Raw genomic sequence first — 18,484 nt, 5'->3', positions numbered from 1 at the left:
TCTTTGTTATCGTAAACATTTCGTCACTTCAAGGCGACAACATTTGCTTCGGGGATACTGATCTACTTGGGACCTCCTATGTAGTAGTATATACACAGTTGGTACACATAGAGCTGTAACTCAGTCACTGAAAACGTGCCCTGAATTTCCCTACCATATGTTATCAGCAATGTGTCGACCTAATTTCACTCTATACTTTGAAACGTTCTTTGATGTTATCTCGAACAGGGTAGCAGGACATTGGTAGGAACCTTTACATCTAAGGAAGATGGTGGATTTTAAGAGGTAGGAATAAGGAAGGCGATGCTAGTTTTATAGTGTGATAGTATAGTTTAATTTTATAGCTCAGTAAAGTTCAATGGCTCTTAAGAACATCAATTAATTAATTGTGTATCTATTTCTAGTCATGGAGTAGTTTGCTTTTCGTCGATTGTCCCTAATTTCTCGCCTTTCATTTAGTCCAAACTCAAGCCACCACGATATCATTCAAGCACGACACATAATTATAAATTTATTTTGTTAAGGGTATGCACGCACATAGTCTCGAAAAAGTAATATCATAATTATATACCTTGTTGGACTTGGAGCTGTCGCCTTTGACGAGTGGGTTCTTGGTTAACATCGTTGAGTCGGGTACCGTAAGATGCATACCGCTGACCTGCGCCTGTTGATTGCCTGAACTAGATGGGTCAACTACGATCGCAATATCTGCGGGAGCTACCCTACTGCCGCTACGAGTGCAATCCGTCGAATTCCTAGCGGCTAGAGGGGTTTTGTAATTAGAGTTATTTGCCGTTATTGCGGTCGAACTAGCTAAACCTTTGGCCTTGTCCTTCGTACTATCCTTGTTACTGCCACTACTGTCCTTGGCAGTACTTGCTACAAGAATGGAATGCGTTGGCCTCCCTCCAGAGGTGTTGCAATTTAAGCTGATTGGCGTTGACGGCAATTGGTTACTGTTGTCAAGGGGAACACTGATGCTGGTACACGGCAGATCATCCTGCTCCGGTCTGTTCTGGCTCAGGCCCACCTCATTTTTTTCTTCCAGCTGCTGTTCGCTATGTTTTGGTGAAGGTAGACCTTCGCCCTGCCTAGCCTTGGCTTCCAACTTGGGGCTTGCTGCGTGATCAGACGTGAACTGCACAGCTGTTTGTGGCGGGTTCTTTTCCACCGTTGGCGGCAATACTGAGGTCGTGCTGTCCGCGCCGAGGCGACGGACTGAGCTCGAAATATCCGATATGTCAGATGCCACTTCTCGAATAACGAGCAATTTGTTGATGTTCAGCGAATTCGGTGGCTTCGGTTTGTCGGCCGAGGCGTTCGCATGTGGTTGCGGCTGATGCTGGCCCTTGGCCCTAAAGCCGAAGCTGAGACCAGGCAGGCTTCCGATGGTTGCCAGCTCTGAAGCTTCTTTCGTAGCAAACGTTGGTGGTGCTAGGCGCATCACATCTACAATCGACATCCTGCTGTCCTTCCTGAAGCATTTCGTCTTGCTGGGCTGAAGAGGCTTAGGAGTTTTAGGCTTTGCTTCTCGTTTCTTATTCACCTCATCCTGCGACTCATCCTCTTCGTCGGACTCAAAGCCTGGACTCGATGAGCGATCCTGCTCCGAGGTTTCTTTTCGCTCGAAGGGCATTTGAGTGCTTCCGGTCGGCCGAATTTGTGATGTACACAGCGTTGACGAATCAACCGAAGCTATAGTGCTCGCACAGCTACCTGCACCACCAATACGTCCGCTGAGATCAGATCCTCCTCCGACCCCTTGAATTCCGCGAGGCCCGATGTGGCCTTCCCTAGTTACTTGGATGTCCTTGCCTCCCGACCCGCAAAAAGTGTCGGTAATAGCCACGCACGGGCTAGCACCGGCTTGGCCTCTGCCTAGAGAAACTATGGATTGCATTTTGCGTTGTTTCTCCGCACTGCGGCGCTGCATATCACTGGCCGTCTTGTAAATGCCTCCATACAAGATGAACAGCACGATCATCGTACAATAGAAGTAGCCAAATATTAACGACGTATTGAATACGGGATCCTTGAGAAACTGTACAGCACATTCCCCATCGTCGAGGTCACGGTAGCCAATGAAGTGCTCCCAGCCGAGTATTGATATGAAGAACACAAGGAATGGTACCACCCACGTAATTGCCACCATCCAGATAACCTTATAGCGCGTCCGCCAGCTGCGGTATTTGGCTGGAATTTTTACTGAACAATATCGGTCTATTGTGATTAGAAGCACGGTGTAGATTGATACGAGACACACTGTATGATCGGTCGCTAGCCATAAGTCGCAGAAAATTGGTCCAAAATCCCACCGGCCATTAAGAACATATAGCGCGAAGAATGGCATTGATACAACACCGATGAGCAGATCGGACGCGGCTAATGATATAATGAAATAGTTTGATGGTTGACGAATTGTCCGTTCGACAAAAAATGCTGTCAGCACGAGAATGTTGCCAGCGACCGTCAACAGGATGCAGACCCCGATTAAGCCTGCAATTAATACAGTTTGCCATAGCGGGAATGGCAAGGCCCACTCAGGCACCTCAGGCGCGGAGTTATTCCAAGCGATCGATGTCGAGGGCCCGCATAATGAAGAAGAGAGATTCCATGAAACGTCGCATGGTTTTCTAAAACTTGAGTTGAGGATATCAAGCGGGCCTAAGGCTAAATCGGTCATCGGTACATGTTGCGATGCGCTCGACATAACGTCATCAAGACTCGGCTGTGGGTACCCGTTCCACGAGATCGATTCGTTGGTGACGCTCAGTGCATCAAATAGGCTGATTGTGCTTGAGGAGACACTCATCGCGGACAGAGAGTTCGATTCTACTGCAGAGGTCGCATGTGTTGTTTTTGACGTGTTCTTTGAAACGTAGGGCGCTACGAATGTGCTGCTGATGTTACGGCGATCAGGAGGGTCTCGTATGCTAGAAGTGACCCTCAACCACCTCTCAAACCGCGAAAGGCCCTGGTGAAACCAGTTGTCTGGCGAGGTCTTTTTTGTCGATTCCATATGAATATTATAGCCGCGTATTGTTGTGTTCCACGTATAATTCCATAACATCAGCCTGGTGAGCACATAGGAAAAAATAACGCATATTCTAGTTAGAACAAAAGGCGTACCATTGCAAATGAGGCACGCCTAGCTTCTTCAATCAGTCGACTACCAATTGGCAAATCTACTAACTCTCTGTAAAGAAAACGCCAATTATTGTCGTATACCATTCTGCATCGCAGAGTATTGTCGCCTATGTTCATGTTTATGCTATACGATATAGTATATACAATTTCTACTTATCTCTTGTATGTGGTAGCTCAAATTGACGGTAATTAATTGTCAATATGCTACCGATTTATTTCAACACTCCTACCGTACATCTTCTAATTGCTGAGCTAGGACCACTGAACTAGCACATTTGCCTTTCACGGATTGGAAGGATCGACTGTTTGTAAAAGCAATGTGCACCTACCAATGGCTGTACCGATGTTGTCCTTAAAATAGGTTTCACGGTGAGCTGTCTGTCAGGGCATACGCACAAATTGCAACTAGGTCATGCTTTTTCTTGTTTTCTCATTTGTAATTTTACCGTCAAGTGTGGAGTACCTGAAGATTCAACGTTTTAATAGAATTATGACCGGACCGAATAGTGACCAATGGAGACAAATAATGGGCATTTCTCATTTGCTATTGATTTGCACTTTTTTCGCTTGTTTATTGAGGTTTAACATTGGTAAATCGTTATATATGTTACTCTATCGAAGCGTGGCTGCTACTTGAGCGCTCAAACGCGTGAGGTTTTTGAATAAGGGCACACTTGTGTTTCCGTAAAACGAAAAGTAGCATAGGTCACGAGTTTTTATCGCTATCTTTATAAAGTTCCTAGAACGAGAACGCTATGTGCAAGAAGAGGCTCTATATAAATACCATTTGCAAAGATGGCCGCACGGGTCAAAAGTGGAAACCGAAGCTTACCATATTAATCATTTTGTCAACCGCATGCAATAACCTCACGGTTTTTCCGCATATTAAGTCACGTTCACTGTTTGAAATATATGTTGAAGCTGTAATGGAGACCTGACGTTTTTTCCAGCAGTCACATCTAAGTATAGGCGATCAGATGTGAGCGTCCCTTTTTGAGGTAGCTCTGAACTGTCGATACGCCACATTTTCTTTGTCGCACAAATAGCCATTGAATGTAGCGCTTCGCGAAGTAGATAATTTTTGACGATGCTGCGCCGTTCGACATCGATATAGCTCGCTAGAACGTTTGGCTAACGCTGAGTAACAACACATGGCAAAAAGATGGCTGGCGGTGTCAGACTGTCAGAGATTTAATGTTTTTAAACGTATAGCTTTAGTACGAATGTGAGACATTCATTCTCCATAGAAATAGTTATACATATAGGTCAGGGAAACATACAGTTTTCATAGAATCGTCCGAACCTCGTCTGTTTTACGAGGGAGCACACTGAAAGCAAACAGGTCCGACCTTTATGCATTATGGCAAATAAGTGATTCTATTCTAGCTTCTATCCTATTGACTTGTTGTCTTTTTTCCTCTCAATAATGAATAAAACCATGCGCCATTGGACAGAGCCTAGTTATCTTTGTAATGGTCATTCGGCACAAGAACAACTCATCACCCTGTGAATCGACTGGAAAGAGAGACGCATTTGTTTTTAGTGTAAGGACCCATAAAACAATAAGAAAAAACCGATCTTTTTATGGAAGAGTTCAACTTGCTTATAGGACATAAACTTATATGACGGTCATAGATGAAGCAAATAAATACTCTTTTTAAGGGGGTGAGTGGATTGCATAATTTCTAATTCTGTGTTGCAAAGGGGACCGAACTCTACTACCGAACTAGCGATACAAAGAACAAGGAACGGATAGGCCGGTCTAGCAGCCGGAGGGAAAGGACCTGTAAACCAACAAATATCAACTATTTGCTATATTTAACGATCCCCCATTTCATTGCGGGCATGAAGTAGATTGTGTTACTACGGCTTTTATTCTCATAGCCAGCCGTAAACGTTTTTCAGTGTTTTAAAAACATTTTTTTAGAAGACTGAGAGAATTTTCTTTAAACGCCAAATGGCATACGTGTTTTCAAATGAAAACCGCATTTAGATGAAGTAAGCTCGATCCACGCAGTCATGAAAACCGTCTTCCGTTTAAGCCGTCTCCTCCCCTTAATGCAGTGAAAGTTGTCAGCTTCAAGTTGGATAGTTGCCGAAGATAGTGTCCGGCATGATATATACCCGACGTGACTTATATTTTTGATCGATATGATTCATAATGTATATTAATAATATCTGAGTATTGGCCACTCTACTGGATATCGGAACCACACTCTGATTTATGCTCCGACTTCAATATTGTTACAATGACCGGAATTCGAGCGGATGTGAGCGAGCCTTTAAAAGAGATTTGTTCAATCAACTCATTCTACCGCTGAAATCCAACAGTAGAGTAAATTGATTTAAAAACGAGCGAATAAAGAGCGTCTATGTATGAACGATCCTAGTAGCAGTACAATATGACAACTATTTGATATATATATATATATATATATATATATATATGAAATAGGAAAAAAAAAGATATATATAATCGAAAGAACAAAGGACATTTCTAAAAAATCGCTAGGGTAGCTCATAGCCGTATATCGAGTAAGTGCCCATGGCCAGTATTTGATTAGAGAGATACATTCATATACGACGTCTGAACAAGGTAAAAGATCCTATGCAAAATGCGTCGAGGGCTTAGCGGGTCCTATCTTTTACAGTAAGAACATGGTTAGACTATAACTTTTCCCAAGTTTTCAAAAATTATCATATCACTTACGGTTGGCAGCTCTAACAATTTACGTCGCGCTCTATCTTGACTTCGCTACCTACCTCAGACAATTTTAGTAGCCTATAATCAGTTGTTCTATAGTGGAAACATGTGATTTTAATTTCATCCTACCTAAATACAATATATTAATCCTATCAATAATGGTGACTTCGTAAGATAGCGGGGCTACAACCACATACGAAGACAAATTGGCGAGATCACTCAGTAATATTTGCAAATCGCAAGAATCTGTTTTACCATACTGCTTAATTGTCAAGCAAAAACTTTTTATGATTACTACAGCTTAAGACTGTCAAGACCGATATTATCCAGGATACAATTCGTTTTTGTTGTGTATTTTCTCTTGATACTTACAAAGCCCTTGGTAGCTCCAGGTAGACCATTTGTATTTGTTCCTGACGGCCAAAGCCTTACTGTGGCTTTTTTTCATGCGTTCTGTAAAGTTTTGGAGCGCGCGCTTATTAATTTCACCGTAGCTGCCTCGGTACCGTATCGTTCGAAAGGGTTTTGATGTCAGTGCGACAACATCGTTTGCCCTGGTGCAATGATGCCGAAAAGGCAGGCATTCGCTGCGTCAAAAAGTCGCGTCGACGGGCGCGCATCTGGTAGCTGTAGGCGATGGTAAAAAGAGTGACACAACAGCAGTAGCAATAGTAGCGACTGCGGTAGCGGGTTTACAAGTGGCTGAGGTGGCAGCCGGAGGTACACGGAAGACGCGGGCAAACCGTACGAGAACATTAGGGTACCGTTTAGTGGCAGTCGCGAGTGGCCGGGTAAGGCAAACCTGGTCGCTTTAGCACTAGCCCGCAGAACTGCTTCCCGGCAACGTATTAATAGCCGCTGCTATAAATGAGCACGGCTGATTGCAACAGCTTCTTTCTGCAACGAGCTTTCTTTGGCCGCGGCCGTTGGTGCATTCGAGACGGTGCGTTCGCAGCCCGGCAGATAGATGTCTTGCGCCTGCCTTTGTGTAGCTATCCTGTAGTAGGAACTCCTTAGCTGTTATGCTGAGCTACATTACATCGGCCCGATCTGGAACGAGCCAGGCGGGTTCCTCGTTTGCTTGTGGGAGTTGCGGCGATGTCGATAGCGAAAGCGATGACGAAGGAACTAACACTTGTACAAGTATGCCCGCTGTTTATACCACATGTGCGTTCCTGCCGATACTTGTGCTTCTAGAATCGTCATTCCTGAGGAACGCGACAGAGCTTCTGAAGCGAGCCACAAGAAGTATAGACACTCTGTGAGGAATAGAAGTCCGGCTCCTAGCGTCGATTGCGGCTTTCTTTCGGCACTTGAAACGAAATTGCATAACACGCTCGCGTCTAGATAGAGACATTTGCCACATGGGCCCAGCAACCGTTTCGTCTTCTGCTCTGTTTCAAGCTGCCAGAGCTGAACGTTGATGTTGTTGTTGTGATTGGGGTTTTTACATTCGTTGCTGCTGCTGCCGCTGCTGTTATTCCCTTAAGAACGCCAGCATTGCGGGGGGGGGGGGGGTAAAATAGCTATACTACGCCATCCAGTCGACCTAAGACTCCGTAGAAACATCAACGAGATCAGTTTAAGTGTTTGGCCTTTGCCCTATGTCCCTTTCGTCACTACGACCTCACCATTTTCGCTCTTTCATATAGTATAATTTGAAACATATAGTTTTGAAACAAGTTGACTTATGTTACAGTTATAGCGATGTTTCCTTTTTTTAGTGAGTGTAATAAGTGATATGCTCGCTTTCCTTACCACACGTGCTGCTTAAAATGCTTTAAAGAGTTGTTTCTGGGTCTATTCGTTGGTACGAAAAGGTACTTGATATGCGTCGAGCCCTGTATTATTGAGGCACAGATTTAAGTCGACCCAGGAAGTCATCGTTGCAAGGGACCAGTGAGACCCATTTCGTTCTAACTTTTTTTGTTGGCCCCTCGAAGGAAACACTATTTGTTTGGTGGTGTTTTCGATTTGGAATATTGTACTTCTGTCGACTTTTGTCTCATGTGGGGTGGAGAGAGATGCTGTAGCTCATAAAAGCTTCGCAATACAGGCTCCCGCAGAATACTCCGATCCGTCGCTGTCTCTCGTAATCAGGCACTTACCACGGTTACTAACGTTGTTTGACCCTCCGATTAGCTTGCGATCTCTCTGTGTCTATCTTTGGGTAAGTAAAGACTCGGGCTTTTGGAGAGCGTCAGAGGAGTAGCCGTCCACTAGTGGTGTGTGCTAAAAAGAATTTGGGCTACTGGTGAAGGAGGAAGAGCGTTGGAACCTGGCAGGCCCGCTACTCCTGAAACTGGGATTGGGGAGAGAGGTAAACGCACTTGCCACCGTTTCCGACTGATTTTCCTGGCGGCGATGGTGCGGATGGCACGTGGAGTAATGGAGGTGATAATTTAGTTCACAAGTAATCCTATTTTTCGAGGAAATCGCTCCCTTTAGCCGCATCGATCCATCGTCTGTCCAAGCAGGCCGTTGCCAAAAAGCAGGCTATGCCGATAAAGATAGGTGTCGGGCAGGCTCCCTGCTTTCTGGAGCAGCCGGCTGACACACGGACACCTAGAGAGATGGGGACACCGTCAGTTGTATATTTAAGCTCCCTTATAATGGGAATTCCTTTCCGAACAACCTGACCTATCCCGAAGGACCTTCGGTCGTTGTTAACGTTGGCAAATGCTACCGAAAATCGTATTGGCTGGCCAACGATGGATACAAGCACGAAATGTCATGTCACGTCACGTAACAGCCAGTCATACAGTTAGCAGTAGAAAAGAGGTACCAAAATGAAAAACTAATTCACTTTTTTCCTAGACTGTAAGCCGCGTTATCTGGATTTCTTTTTTTTTTCTGTCGCTCTATTAGCTGATGGAAAATTTCGCGATTATGGAGTTTCGAGAACGATTTGTCTTTATCGCTGTTGCCAGCTTGTATCGGTAGTCACAAATAGATCGAGGGAAATACACAGAAACAGACTGATAACGAATGGTACCGGCACAGTTGTTTGTAGGACAAAGGTTGTGTTCGGCCAGTTCTCTTTTGCCGACAATTTCGTTGACACTTGTCGTTGCTGTGATCATGCGACATATTCAACATCGTCTGTCGCTCTCGACAACCAACTCCCTGCAAATGTCTTCGTTGAATCAGCTAAAAAACACGATACCGAATTAGTTCCATTAAAACAGTAGGTAGTAGCCCAGTAAATCATCAGTAATAGCCCTTTAACGATAATTTTCTGAAGTTCATCACGGCATTAGCTTGTATATCATCCAGTTACGAGCAATCCATTGAATATTCGTTGTTGTCGAAGTGGTTGAGGTTGTAGCATGTGCTGCTGCCGTCGCTACGTTTTGTCAAGTACTGGCATCGACATATTTTACTGCAATCGCTCTTTAACTGCCTCTGACAAATTATATACTGTCACCCTGCCACCGATGATGTTACGTATTACTAATATTATAGCTCTATCATAAGAAGGAGAAAAAGCTTCGTGATGGAATCAACTGCTGCAAGTTATAAGGCTAAAAATTCTAGTTGGGCTGGATGGTTCCCTGAAATCATTCGAATTATCAAATACTAGCAGAGAATAGCAGCAAGCCCTTTTGCGTTGTCACCGTCAAAGTTGGTTGGCGTTAATTATTCATCGAAGAAAACAAACCACGCGAAAAATCGTACAACGACGAGATAGGTAGTAAAATGCCGATGTGTTAGAGGTCGATAACGGATGGTAGACGTAAAATCATGGGCCCCCATTGAATTGACGTTTTCGGCGCGAACAAGTCAAGCCAGCATTATCACTAACGGCCTTTACTATACCTAGAAAAACTCACAGTACACCCACGAGGATAACACGCACTCATCGTACACATACTCATTTAACGGTAAACTTGGTGTTCACGATGTCGTGCCAATGCGCATAGCGCACGAATGGCCAGGGCCCAAGTCGGGAAACTGGGGCCCAGCGCGCTATAGTAATACAAGCAATACTATACTATGGCCGCTAGCAGCGGGCGAGGGCGTATGGATCCCTTTCCCGTCGTGCGGGGAAAGCAGTGCTGTTGGCTGTCTGTGGCTGACTCGGTAACTGGCGGCTCGTTTTGGTTGTCGAAACTCGAAGCCGTATTGTACACACGGCACGTTTGCATGCTGTAGAAGCGGAACACAGAAGTTTCTACTGGAACAGCGTTCACCGCCACTGCCGAAGCCACCGGCTGAACACCTGTTGCTGATTGCTCCCTCGTTGTTCTCGAGAAAACATCTGCTCGCTCCGTGGCACCCCTCCTCCCTCCCTACGCCCGCCTTCCTATTACCGCACGTCCCTCTGCTATCCTGAGCCACTTTTTTCTAGATTGCCTTTGTGGCCCGTAGTCTGCCGAGGACCGCCAACCATTACCCCACTTCTTACCTGTGCTCATCCGTGCCCGTCTCGCATTCTTTTACTTGCACGCCGCTGGCTGCCAAGCCCTGCTTGTGCTTGGCCAAAGTCTTTCGTACATTTTTACCTCGATTCGGACTCGAGGCTAAACCAGAGCGCAAGCGAAGGTGTGTAATGGGCCATCGCGTTCGTAGGGATGCCTTCTATTATATAGATTTCACCCAGACGAGGCGTAGAACGAGCGACGCTTCAGAGTGGCAGGATTCAATACGCAAGTCCAATGGAGAAATCGACCGGCTTGATTCCGAGTGATAACAACAAGAAAAACGATGGTGATGAATCGGCTATACCACGTCTCGGAATGATACGAGTCTGTGGAAATTTAGGAGTCCACTGTCGCCACTCCTGATGTGACAACCAGCGATCCGATTTGTGCTTCACGATATTTTCGCTGTCTATGCTGACTGCACGGTTAATACATGGGAACCAATCTGGAGCGAGGAGCATTTGCAATAAGCAGCTGGTACTTCTACTATTATTAGGAGACAGTTTATACAGACTAAAACTTGTCGGCAGAGAATGTTCTAAGCTTTTGCTTGCTGATACACCTATCTACGAGTTCATCAAAAGAGGGACCTGCCACGTCCGTGTTTCGATGCTAGCTGTCGTGCTCGGTCCCCGCTGACCATTGCGTTGGCAGCGATGACCGGAGCGCCGATTCCCTCGGTAACCACCGTTTGTTTCCGGCTACTCCTGCCTGTACTGGCTGCAGTGTAATGAACAGGCAGAGCTTAGAGGGCGTGGGGGTGAAATGGAACAGAAAGAAGACCTACAGACAACGCTGCCGACAACGGAGAAAATAGGTGACGATTGGCCATTTTGGTCTAAGACAAAGTGAGAGAAAGAGAGCAATATTGGATCCAATAGGGTGAAGATGCTGCCCCCATCTAAACCTTGTAGCGGATTTGGCTTAGGCGGGTATGACGTGAGGCGATGGCGGCCACGGCAGAAGTCGCAAAGCACCAACATGGATGCCCGCTATAATATAAAGATTTTGCAAGGGGCAGCTTCGGGAACCTTCAAAGGGAATTAGGGAACGAAGCTTTCAAGAAATTCAAGGGTCGTTCGACGGAAGCTTTGCCGAAACAACGCCAACCAAGCTTGGATTTGTTGGCATAGGATCGGTAGATGCCGCGACTGTCATGAACGATTCCATTGGGACGACCCGAGAGGGAGAGACCCAAGCCACCTGCACGACGATCAGACATTGTCATATCCTGCCGCTAGACTGATATCCCCACATCTGAATCACTAAGACCAGGAATACTAATTAGCACTGTTATTGCGTTAGTTAATTCGAAGGGGATACATCTCATGCTGATACTAATATTGTTAAATGGCAGATCATCGAGTATGTATACACAGTGTTTGCCGGACTTATTAACTTTAATATAATCGGAGCAGCAGAAAAATAGCGAACGATCTCGCTAAGTTGCGGTACATTCGTTAAAGCTACTAACGTAGTTATTGACGGGTCATCGTTGGACTTGTTGTTTTGACCATTGTTTTCTCTCAAGCGGCCGGCGATAACGTACAGACGCGGAAATTTCAGCGAACCAGGTGCTTAGGCCTCATTGAACTTCCATAACTTCAATTATCCGATGATTAAATAATGAACAGGCGCTAGGAGAGCCTTGTGCTTTCATGAAGATGCGCACAGTAAAGAAAAAAAACAGCGATTTCCCGTAAACACAAACGTTGTAACACCCCGTTACATAGTCAGCATGGCTTTTAATATTAGGTATTCGGAGAACGATGATAGGATGCATTGGGGCCTCAAGATAACGCTGTCGAAATTTCACATTGAATGTGTTGAAACATGGTAGTCGAAAATATCGTTAGATTCTCGTTTACCTAAGTCTCCTCAAAAGGAAATGGTGTCAGTAGATAATAGATGAAAATAACTTGTAACAGACTGTGCTAGCTTTCCAAACACATAGAACAACATTGTTAGAGTAGAGTTTATAGGTCTGAAAACAGGATAGAAAAACACTTCGGTGCCGTACAAACACATCAATAAACTACAGTGCGTCGCTTAGTATCAGCCAATCCATTTGTTAACACTGCACTGACTGAAACTACGCCGAAATCTGGTGTTACCCAGAATAAATATTTATTAATGTAAATGACGAAAGGCAACGTTTGGCGTTAAGCGTTGGAGATTTCGAAGACAGACCGCAAATCTCTTGTTTACCGCAGCTCAGAAGAATTAAGTGAGTTAAAAACTAAATCAGCCATCAGTATTCTGCTAGTACAGAAATGGATCGATATGATTTCACATAAAACCAATTATTTTATCCGGTAGTCTGAGCTGATTTGCAAGCTCGGCCTGTAGTCTTAAGCCGTTGGTGCATCGTAGGACATCTAAAATTTTATACTAACCGTACAGCCCCGTCCTTGAAATCCTGATCCCTTTGGCTCTCTAACCCGGCGAACTGTGTGAAAAAGAAGGTTATTTACTTTTTAAAATGGACATTGGATTTGTTCATCAGTACATAGCGGTACGTGTTAGGTATAAATTTGCCTCATTACCATTGAGTCGCATTTACACCCTACAAAGCGTAGGTCTTCAAGTTAGTGGATTCGACCACGTAAAGCGTATCCGAACAGCAATAAAAAGTCTACTTCTCTAATGAAAAAAATTGCGCTTTTGAGGCTCCCTGAAAGATGGTCCTTCAGGATGCAACGCTTCGGTCTAACAAAATCCTTCTATAAAGTAGGCTTATATGGCCTATGTAGAGCCTGCTCCGTCCTAATTTCATTTAACACAGCTTCGAGCTTCATCAACAACGCAAATAGGTTGTATCGTAAACTGGTTGACCTACGATTGGTATGTACATGCAATACATAACATAAGTGTTTTTTTGTATATTTTGTTTTTTGTAAGATGTATGTCTTCTGCGTCCTCTTACAGTAGCAATAACTATATGATTGCTTAAAAATTCTGTAAAAATTCATACCCTTATCTATAATGCGCTCTATTCAGCAGAGAATACCTGAATAATAGAATCCTAGGTATAAGCAGGTAGAGTAGAGATTTTGTTTGAAATTTTAAAAATTCTATGAATAGAATTCATGGGTAGCATTGAATGGCCACTGTTATTCCAGTCCGCTGACACAAATCACCTTCTCATAGAATCGTCTAAGTGACACAAATTACGAAACTGCAGATCCTTTATAAAAAAAAAAAAAACCAGTAATTAGTAGTAAAAAAAAAAAAAAAGTTAAAATATCGCCAATATCATGATTAATCATCGTTTCGAAAACATAGCAGACCTATATTGGTAACGGGTTCGTTGTTAACGAAAAATTCCGATACACATTTGCAAACGATAGTTGAATCAAATACTCCTATGCAGATCGTGTTTTTATACACTGATTGAGTGATCTAGAAGTGCTTAGAAATCGGGTGGAAGAAAAGCGTATTGAAATTCTCGCTCTTTGTTGGCCTTCAACCTTTATTTGGATTCTCGCACACCGCGTCTTCTTGAGTACTCCGACGACCTGGAAAGCCCTGCAGCTATGAATTGTCCTTTTATACCGTTGCCTCGATTTCTAACTAAGGCGATTCGACTAACGCCCCTTTGTGGCTTAGTTAACAGCAGCAGAGCATCAACAGAAGTAGCTTAGCTGGCCTTGTTCTGTACTATTGCCGTTTTAGTTTCAACCAGCCAACGCGGACATCCAGGAAGCTCCTCGACAATCCCTTCCTCAAACTCGCCGAGCTGTCGCTAGCCAGCCACTTACTGACCGCGTCCTCGGTCTGCCTCGATGTTTCCACGATAGGGTCGCGCTGCTCTTAGTGACTAGGCTAGTGAGGAAGGTCGCCTAGCAGACCTCACTAGCCTTTCAGAACCTGAGTCACTTCCGCTCTAGTTGATAGCAAATTATTTCCGTCTGGCAGGACTATAGATACGTTGCTACTGCAGGTGCTGCTACCCCACAGTCGACATAAATGTGAGAACAATCGACAAACCGCCCGTTGCGGCCGCGACCTCTTCTCATGAGCTACATGAGTTCACTCCCATTAGACGTGGCACCCAACTGGGCGCAGGAACGTCGCGAGAGAGCTGGATTTCCTGGTACACCTACATGTAACGTCAACAGGATCCTGTTTGACTGTTGTTATAACTTGTGTTACTGCGCCGGCTGTCGTTGTAGTTTTTGTAAGCTTCTTTCAGGATTGAAAAAAAAGCGTGAATAAGCCAGTGAGTTAGTGTGTAAGCTATAAAAACGTCCGGCACCACCACGAGCGTACGCAACAGCTGCAGTGGCAGGTTCCTGTCAAGAACTGCGCAACTCATCGAATATTCGCCAGCTCGGATTCTGCTTAGCACAATAATCGCTAAAAAAAAATTAGTCACTACTGTCTCTGTTGATTTCCTGTTATCGGCTGCCATTGGTGAGGCGTCAGCCTTTGCCCATATCTCCTATATCCTTCCATCCCAGAATCGACTGTGCATCGGTGTTGTGGATAACAGAATCCTTTAATAGGCTTGCTGAAGAGCAGATGCGAAAGCCAGTCACTGATATGCACACAACAGCTGACGGCAACAGGAACAGCGGAATGAGTAAGCTATCCTTAAGTAAATACCCTTCAATGAAGTGCATAGTCGTACCTCGTTTTTTTTTTCTTTAGCAAAGAAAAAACGAACAGCGAGCGATCTTCTAGTAATCAAAAAACATATTCCTAACCAGTCTGAATAGTAAACGTGAACCGCAGTTGTCTATGAAACGCACTACAGGGCGTATACGCTTGTTGCGCATACATCGTTTGCACTTTGCCGTATACACAGGACACGTAGTTATATGTATATAATTTTGTAATAAAAAAAAGGCCCGTTTTTATCAGATGTATAATATATTATAGATCAGCACACACAGCTAAATACGTGAACTGACTTTGTTTGACCTTTGTACTTTTTTTTTATCGAAAAGGTATCCAATATGGCGGTTGACGCCGTCGCCACTCCTCACTACTGCCGTTGGACGTCGTTCGGCCGTTGATTTAAAACGCATTAGCGCAGCGACGTATACCCCGAAAGCCGTTTAGAGAACGATAGAGTGCAGGTAAAAGCCCTACGAAGGCTTTTTATACGCGTCGCTGGAAGCGTTTAAATGACGCAGTGCCGCTTTTGAACGTGCACTGCGGGAACAAGACCGCAACGATATGGTCATATAATTGAAGCGAACTGTGCCGTAAGTGATCCGCCAAATGGCTGGTGAACGTTTTCGTTTGTGCTTCCTGGTTGACGCGCCGGTAGACGGGTATTGTCTTTTTTATATATATATACATACACAAAAAAGGAGCGTGATTAATTATTAAACAATATAATGAGCACATTTGTTAATAATACTAGGTGCTATTCCAACTACTTACAAATAATTTGCCCAGGAGTAACTGTGCGCATAACTTCTATTATTATATGTACATGTACATACGCAGTTTTTTTTTTGCTCATGGACACCGTCAATTGCCGATCGTCGTCTGCTAATAGTAAACTATCGTTCCTTCGCAGCAGCCTGCAGCGGTAAATCGTAACCGATCTGGCTCATTGCATTGATTGTTGATTTTTGCCATGAATTGTTTATGTAAATCAATAGGTTAAGATACACGTCATCCCGTTAACTTACAACGGCCGCTAGCTTTGCATTTTCGCTCTATATACAGACATAAACAAATCGTCATTGTTTCACTGCATACATTGTTATTAATATATCAATGCGTATGGAGAAATAGCGCCTATTGTCAGCCTCGGCTAATTAAACACATTTCTTCTTTCACAACCTCTATTAACTTCAGTGTTTCTGCAGCTTCGAAATCAAACTTCATAGCATATTTAACCATGCTGTTGTTTACGTCTACAAATGAAGAATACCCCCTGAAAGTTGACTTGGAACGGTTACATTGTGATTTTTTTTTAGTGAACACTGACATAAACTTCAATTTCGCTAAAATAGAAATGCATAAATATATCTATTGTGTACACGTCTGTACTGGTAGCTGTAATGCTCCATGATGTAGAAATGCCAATCATATCGACACTAAGTTGGTGACCTTTGGCATTAGCCAAGTAAACATCGTAAAGTGCTCGTAGTCAGTAACTTTCGTCTTCATTCAATAGCCGTATATGAAGTTTCATGTCAGCCAAGTTCTTGAAAACATTGTTTTGAAATACGGTCGTACTTTAGGCCCATAAATGCTTAATGCTTAAACGCGTCTCATTTGACAAACTCGCTGGACTCGACGAATATCTGGAACCGGCAATAGATTTTCCTAACTTAAACTAAGTTTTTCAATTACATATGTCGGATTCCTTCACCAGCTTCTATACATTGACCCTTCAACTCATGCTGCATTTATTGCGATTGAGTGCGCTATACGTGCGAAGTACCCAGAACAGGTAAGCTGCTATACATGCACAGCATACACCCAATAGGCCGAGAAGGCCGAGGCCAGCGGCCAAGGATAGAGCTGATAGGCATACAGTTCCATAAACGACATCGCCGGCATGTGCATAAACAATAGCAGGGTCGTCTGCTGTCATGTTGGGTGCAAACGCCAGATCCTGTGCAGCCACTACCCGGAATGAGCCGCGTACACCCAGCGCGTCGACGTTCCTCCGAACACGGACGTTTCTTGGCCGAATGGAGACAAGCTGCTGCTGCCAGTAGTGTCCTAGTCGATTGTTCTCACCGACGCTTCCAGTGCCACCTTGCGGATAATGGCGCACAGCTGAAAAGCGTCTCAAAGTGTTGTCTTGACCCGAACTACTGAATCCAGCGACAGTAATATGCGATTCAGCAGATGATTCCGAAGCGTCGGCGTCCGCCGACGAGTCCTCCTCCTCGGCGGAGTTTCCTTGGCTGGCCTGTTCCGTCGGTACGTATACGGGAGCAGGATCAGTGCTTTTATCCCCATTTCGAACCGTGTGAGTCGATTCTGTAGCTGGTGCGTGCAGGCTGACGAGGGGGGACTGTGCAGTGGCCAAAATAGGTGCTGGCGTTCGGAGCGGAGCGACCAGGGGTCGCTGTGATGGTGGGGGTGGTATGAAGTGCGGATGATGAACTCGAGGCGGTGGTAAAGAAATTGGTACGAAATTTGGTGATTTGCCTGTCGATGTTGTCGTAGGAGGTCGAGTGACAGCTTTGAGGAATGGCGATGGTGGACGCTTGTCGACGATAAGATTCGAGCTGGCGGCATAATGGTCATCAGTGGGCGCATGGCAGTCCTATGGAACGAATCAGGTCATAGTAATTAGATAAAGATTAGCGCTAGCTAATTAATATCGAGATGTAACTAGCATGATCTACTTGCGGTGCTCTCTGTTTGCTAGCGATTTCCATACAACTAACATACAAAGTAATACAAAGTTTCCATACAAAGTAAATAGATCTTAGCCTAAAAGTGAAAGAACATACCTTAGGACATCCATTCCTGCAAATTTCTACGACGCATTGCATTTGTACCTCGATGGTGTCCGGGAACTTGAATGCGTAGAAATGTGAGTAACTGCAATAGGAAAAAACAATATTCCCTATTTTTATTTAATATGAATGGGTGCTAAACCGGCCCGACAGTTTTCTAATCGGTCCTTCCTTCCATTCAAATGTTTGAAAAATTATATTGATTATAGGCTAATAAAATAACTGCAGTTACTAGCGAATTTGACTTTTCAATGTACCATTATATTATAGTTACTGTGTCATACTGTCCTGATTCAGATAACCTGCAACTTTTTGTTAATCACTTGCCGTTACCAGAATAACTCTGCTACGTTGAAAAACTATGTTGTCTCGTTGAGACAACTTTTAATACGTTTATCTCGTTAGTCAGGACTCCATCTTAAGTAAAAAATTTAATTAAATAATAACTTTTTTAATTTATCGATAACTGAAAAACCCGCAGTTTAAAAAAAAACATGCAATTTTTTTTATATAAACCTGTTTAGAAATTCTCGCTCTTGCTGAGCAAATCATCTGAAAAATTCAAAGTTAACGGAAGACTGTTGTTTGAAAAATCGTTATTCAATAGAGCAGTGAATGAACAGAGTAGCCTGGCATCCACACCTACGAAATAATGGGGTTTTGAAAATAAAAAAATATATATATATATCTTTGGAACAGGAAGGAATTGTCTCCAAAAAACTTCAGACTGCAAGTCAGGAATTCCCGTAATAGACAACCGGGCTAAG

The 18,484-nt window shown here is 44.1% G+C and overlaps 2 protein-coding genes across 2 annotated transcripts in view; both read right to left on the bottom strand.

The window, feature by feature from the left end:
* Window positions 1-571: 571 nt before the first annotated feature.
* On the bottom strand, window positions 572-6,631 carry LOC111260249 (muscarinic acetylcholine receptor gar-2; the record flags this gene model as incomplete). The annotated part of the gene is given in 2 exon segments (XM_022832848.2): window positions 572-3,074; window positions 6,224-6,631. Coding segments are annotated over 2 exon segments (2,532 nt in total), but the record flags the coding sequence as incomplete, so codon positions are not given.
* An 8,500-nt stretch (window positions 6,632-15,131) lies between these two features.
* LOC111260254 (uncharacterized) overlaps window positions 15,132-18,484 on the bottom strand; it is a 29,244-nt gene continuing 25,891 nt past the window's right edge. Inside the window, exons 7-8 of the mRNA XM_022832854.2 lie at window positions 17,712-17,802; window positions 15,132-17,521 (exon numbers count right to left, since the gene is read on the bottom strand). Of these exons, the coding sequence (XP_022688589.1) occupies window positions 16,634-17,521; window positions 17,712-17,802 (979 nt within the window). The 3' untranslated portion in view covers window positions 15,132-16,633. The remainder of the gene's footprint in view (window positions 17,522-17,711; window positions 17,803-18,484) is intronic.

This window comes from Varroa jacobsoni, unplaced genomic scaffold, assembly GCF_002532875.2.
Source record: "Varroa jacobsoni isolate VJ856 unplaced genomic scaffold, vjacob_1.0 scaffold_416, whole genome shotgun sequence".
Lineage (NCBI taxonomy): Eukaryota > Metazoa > Arthropoda > Arachnida > Mesostigmata > Varroidae > Varroa > Varroa jacobsoni.
Note: the sequence above shows the minus strand (reverse complement) of the source record. Positions and strands in the feature narration are given on the sequence as shown.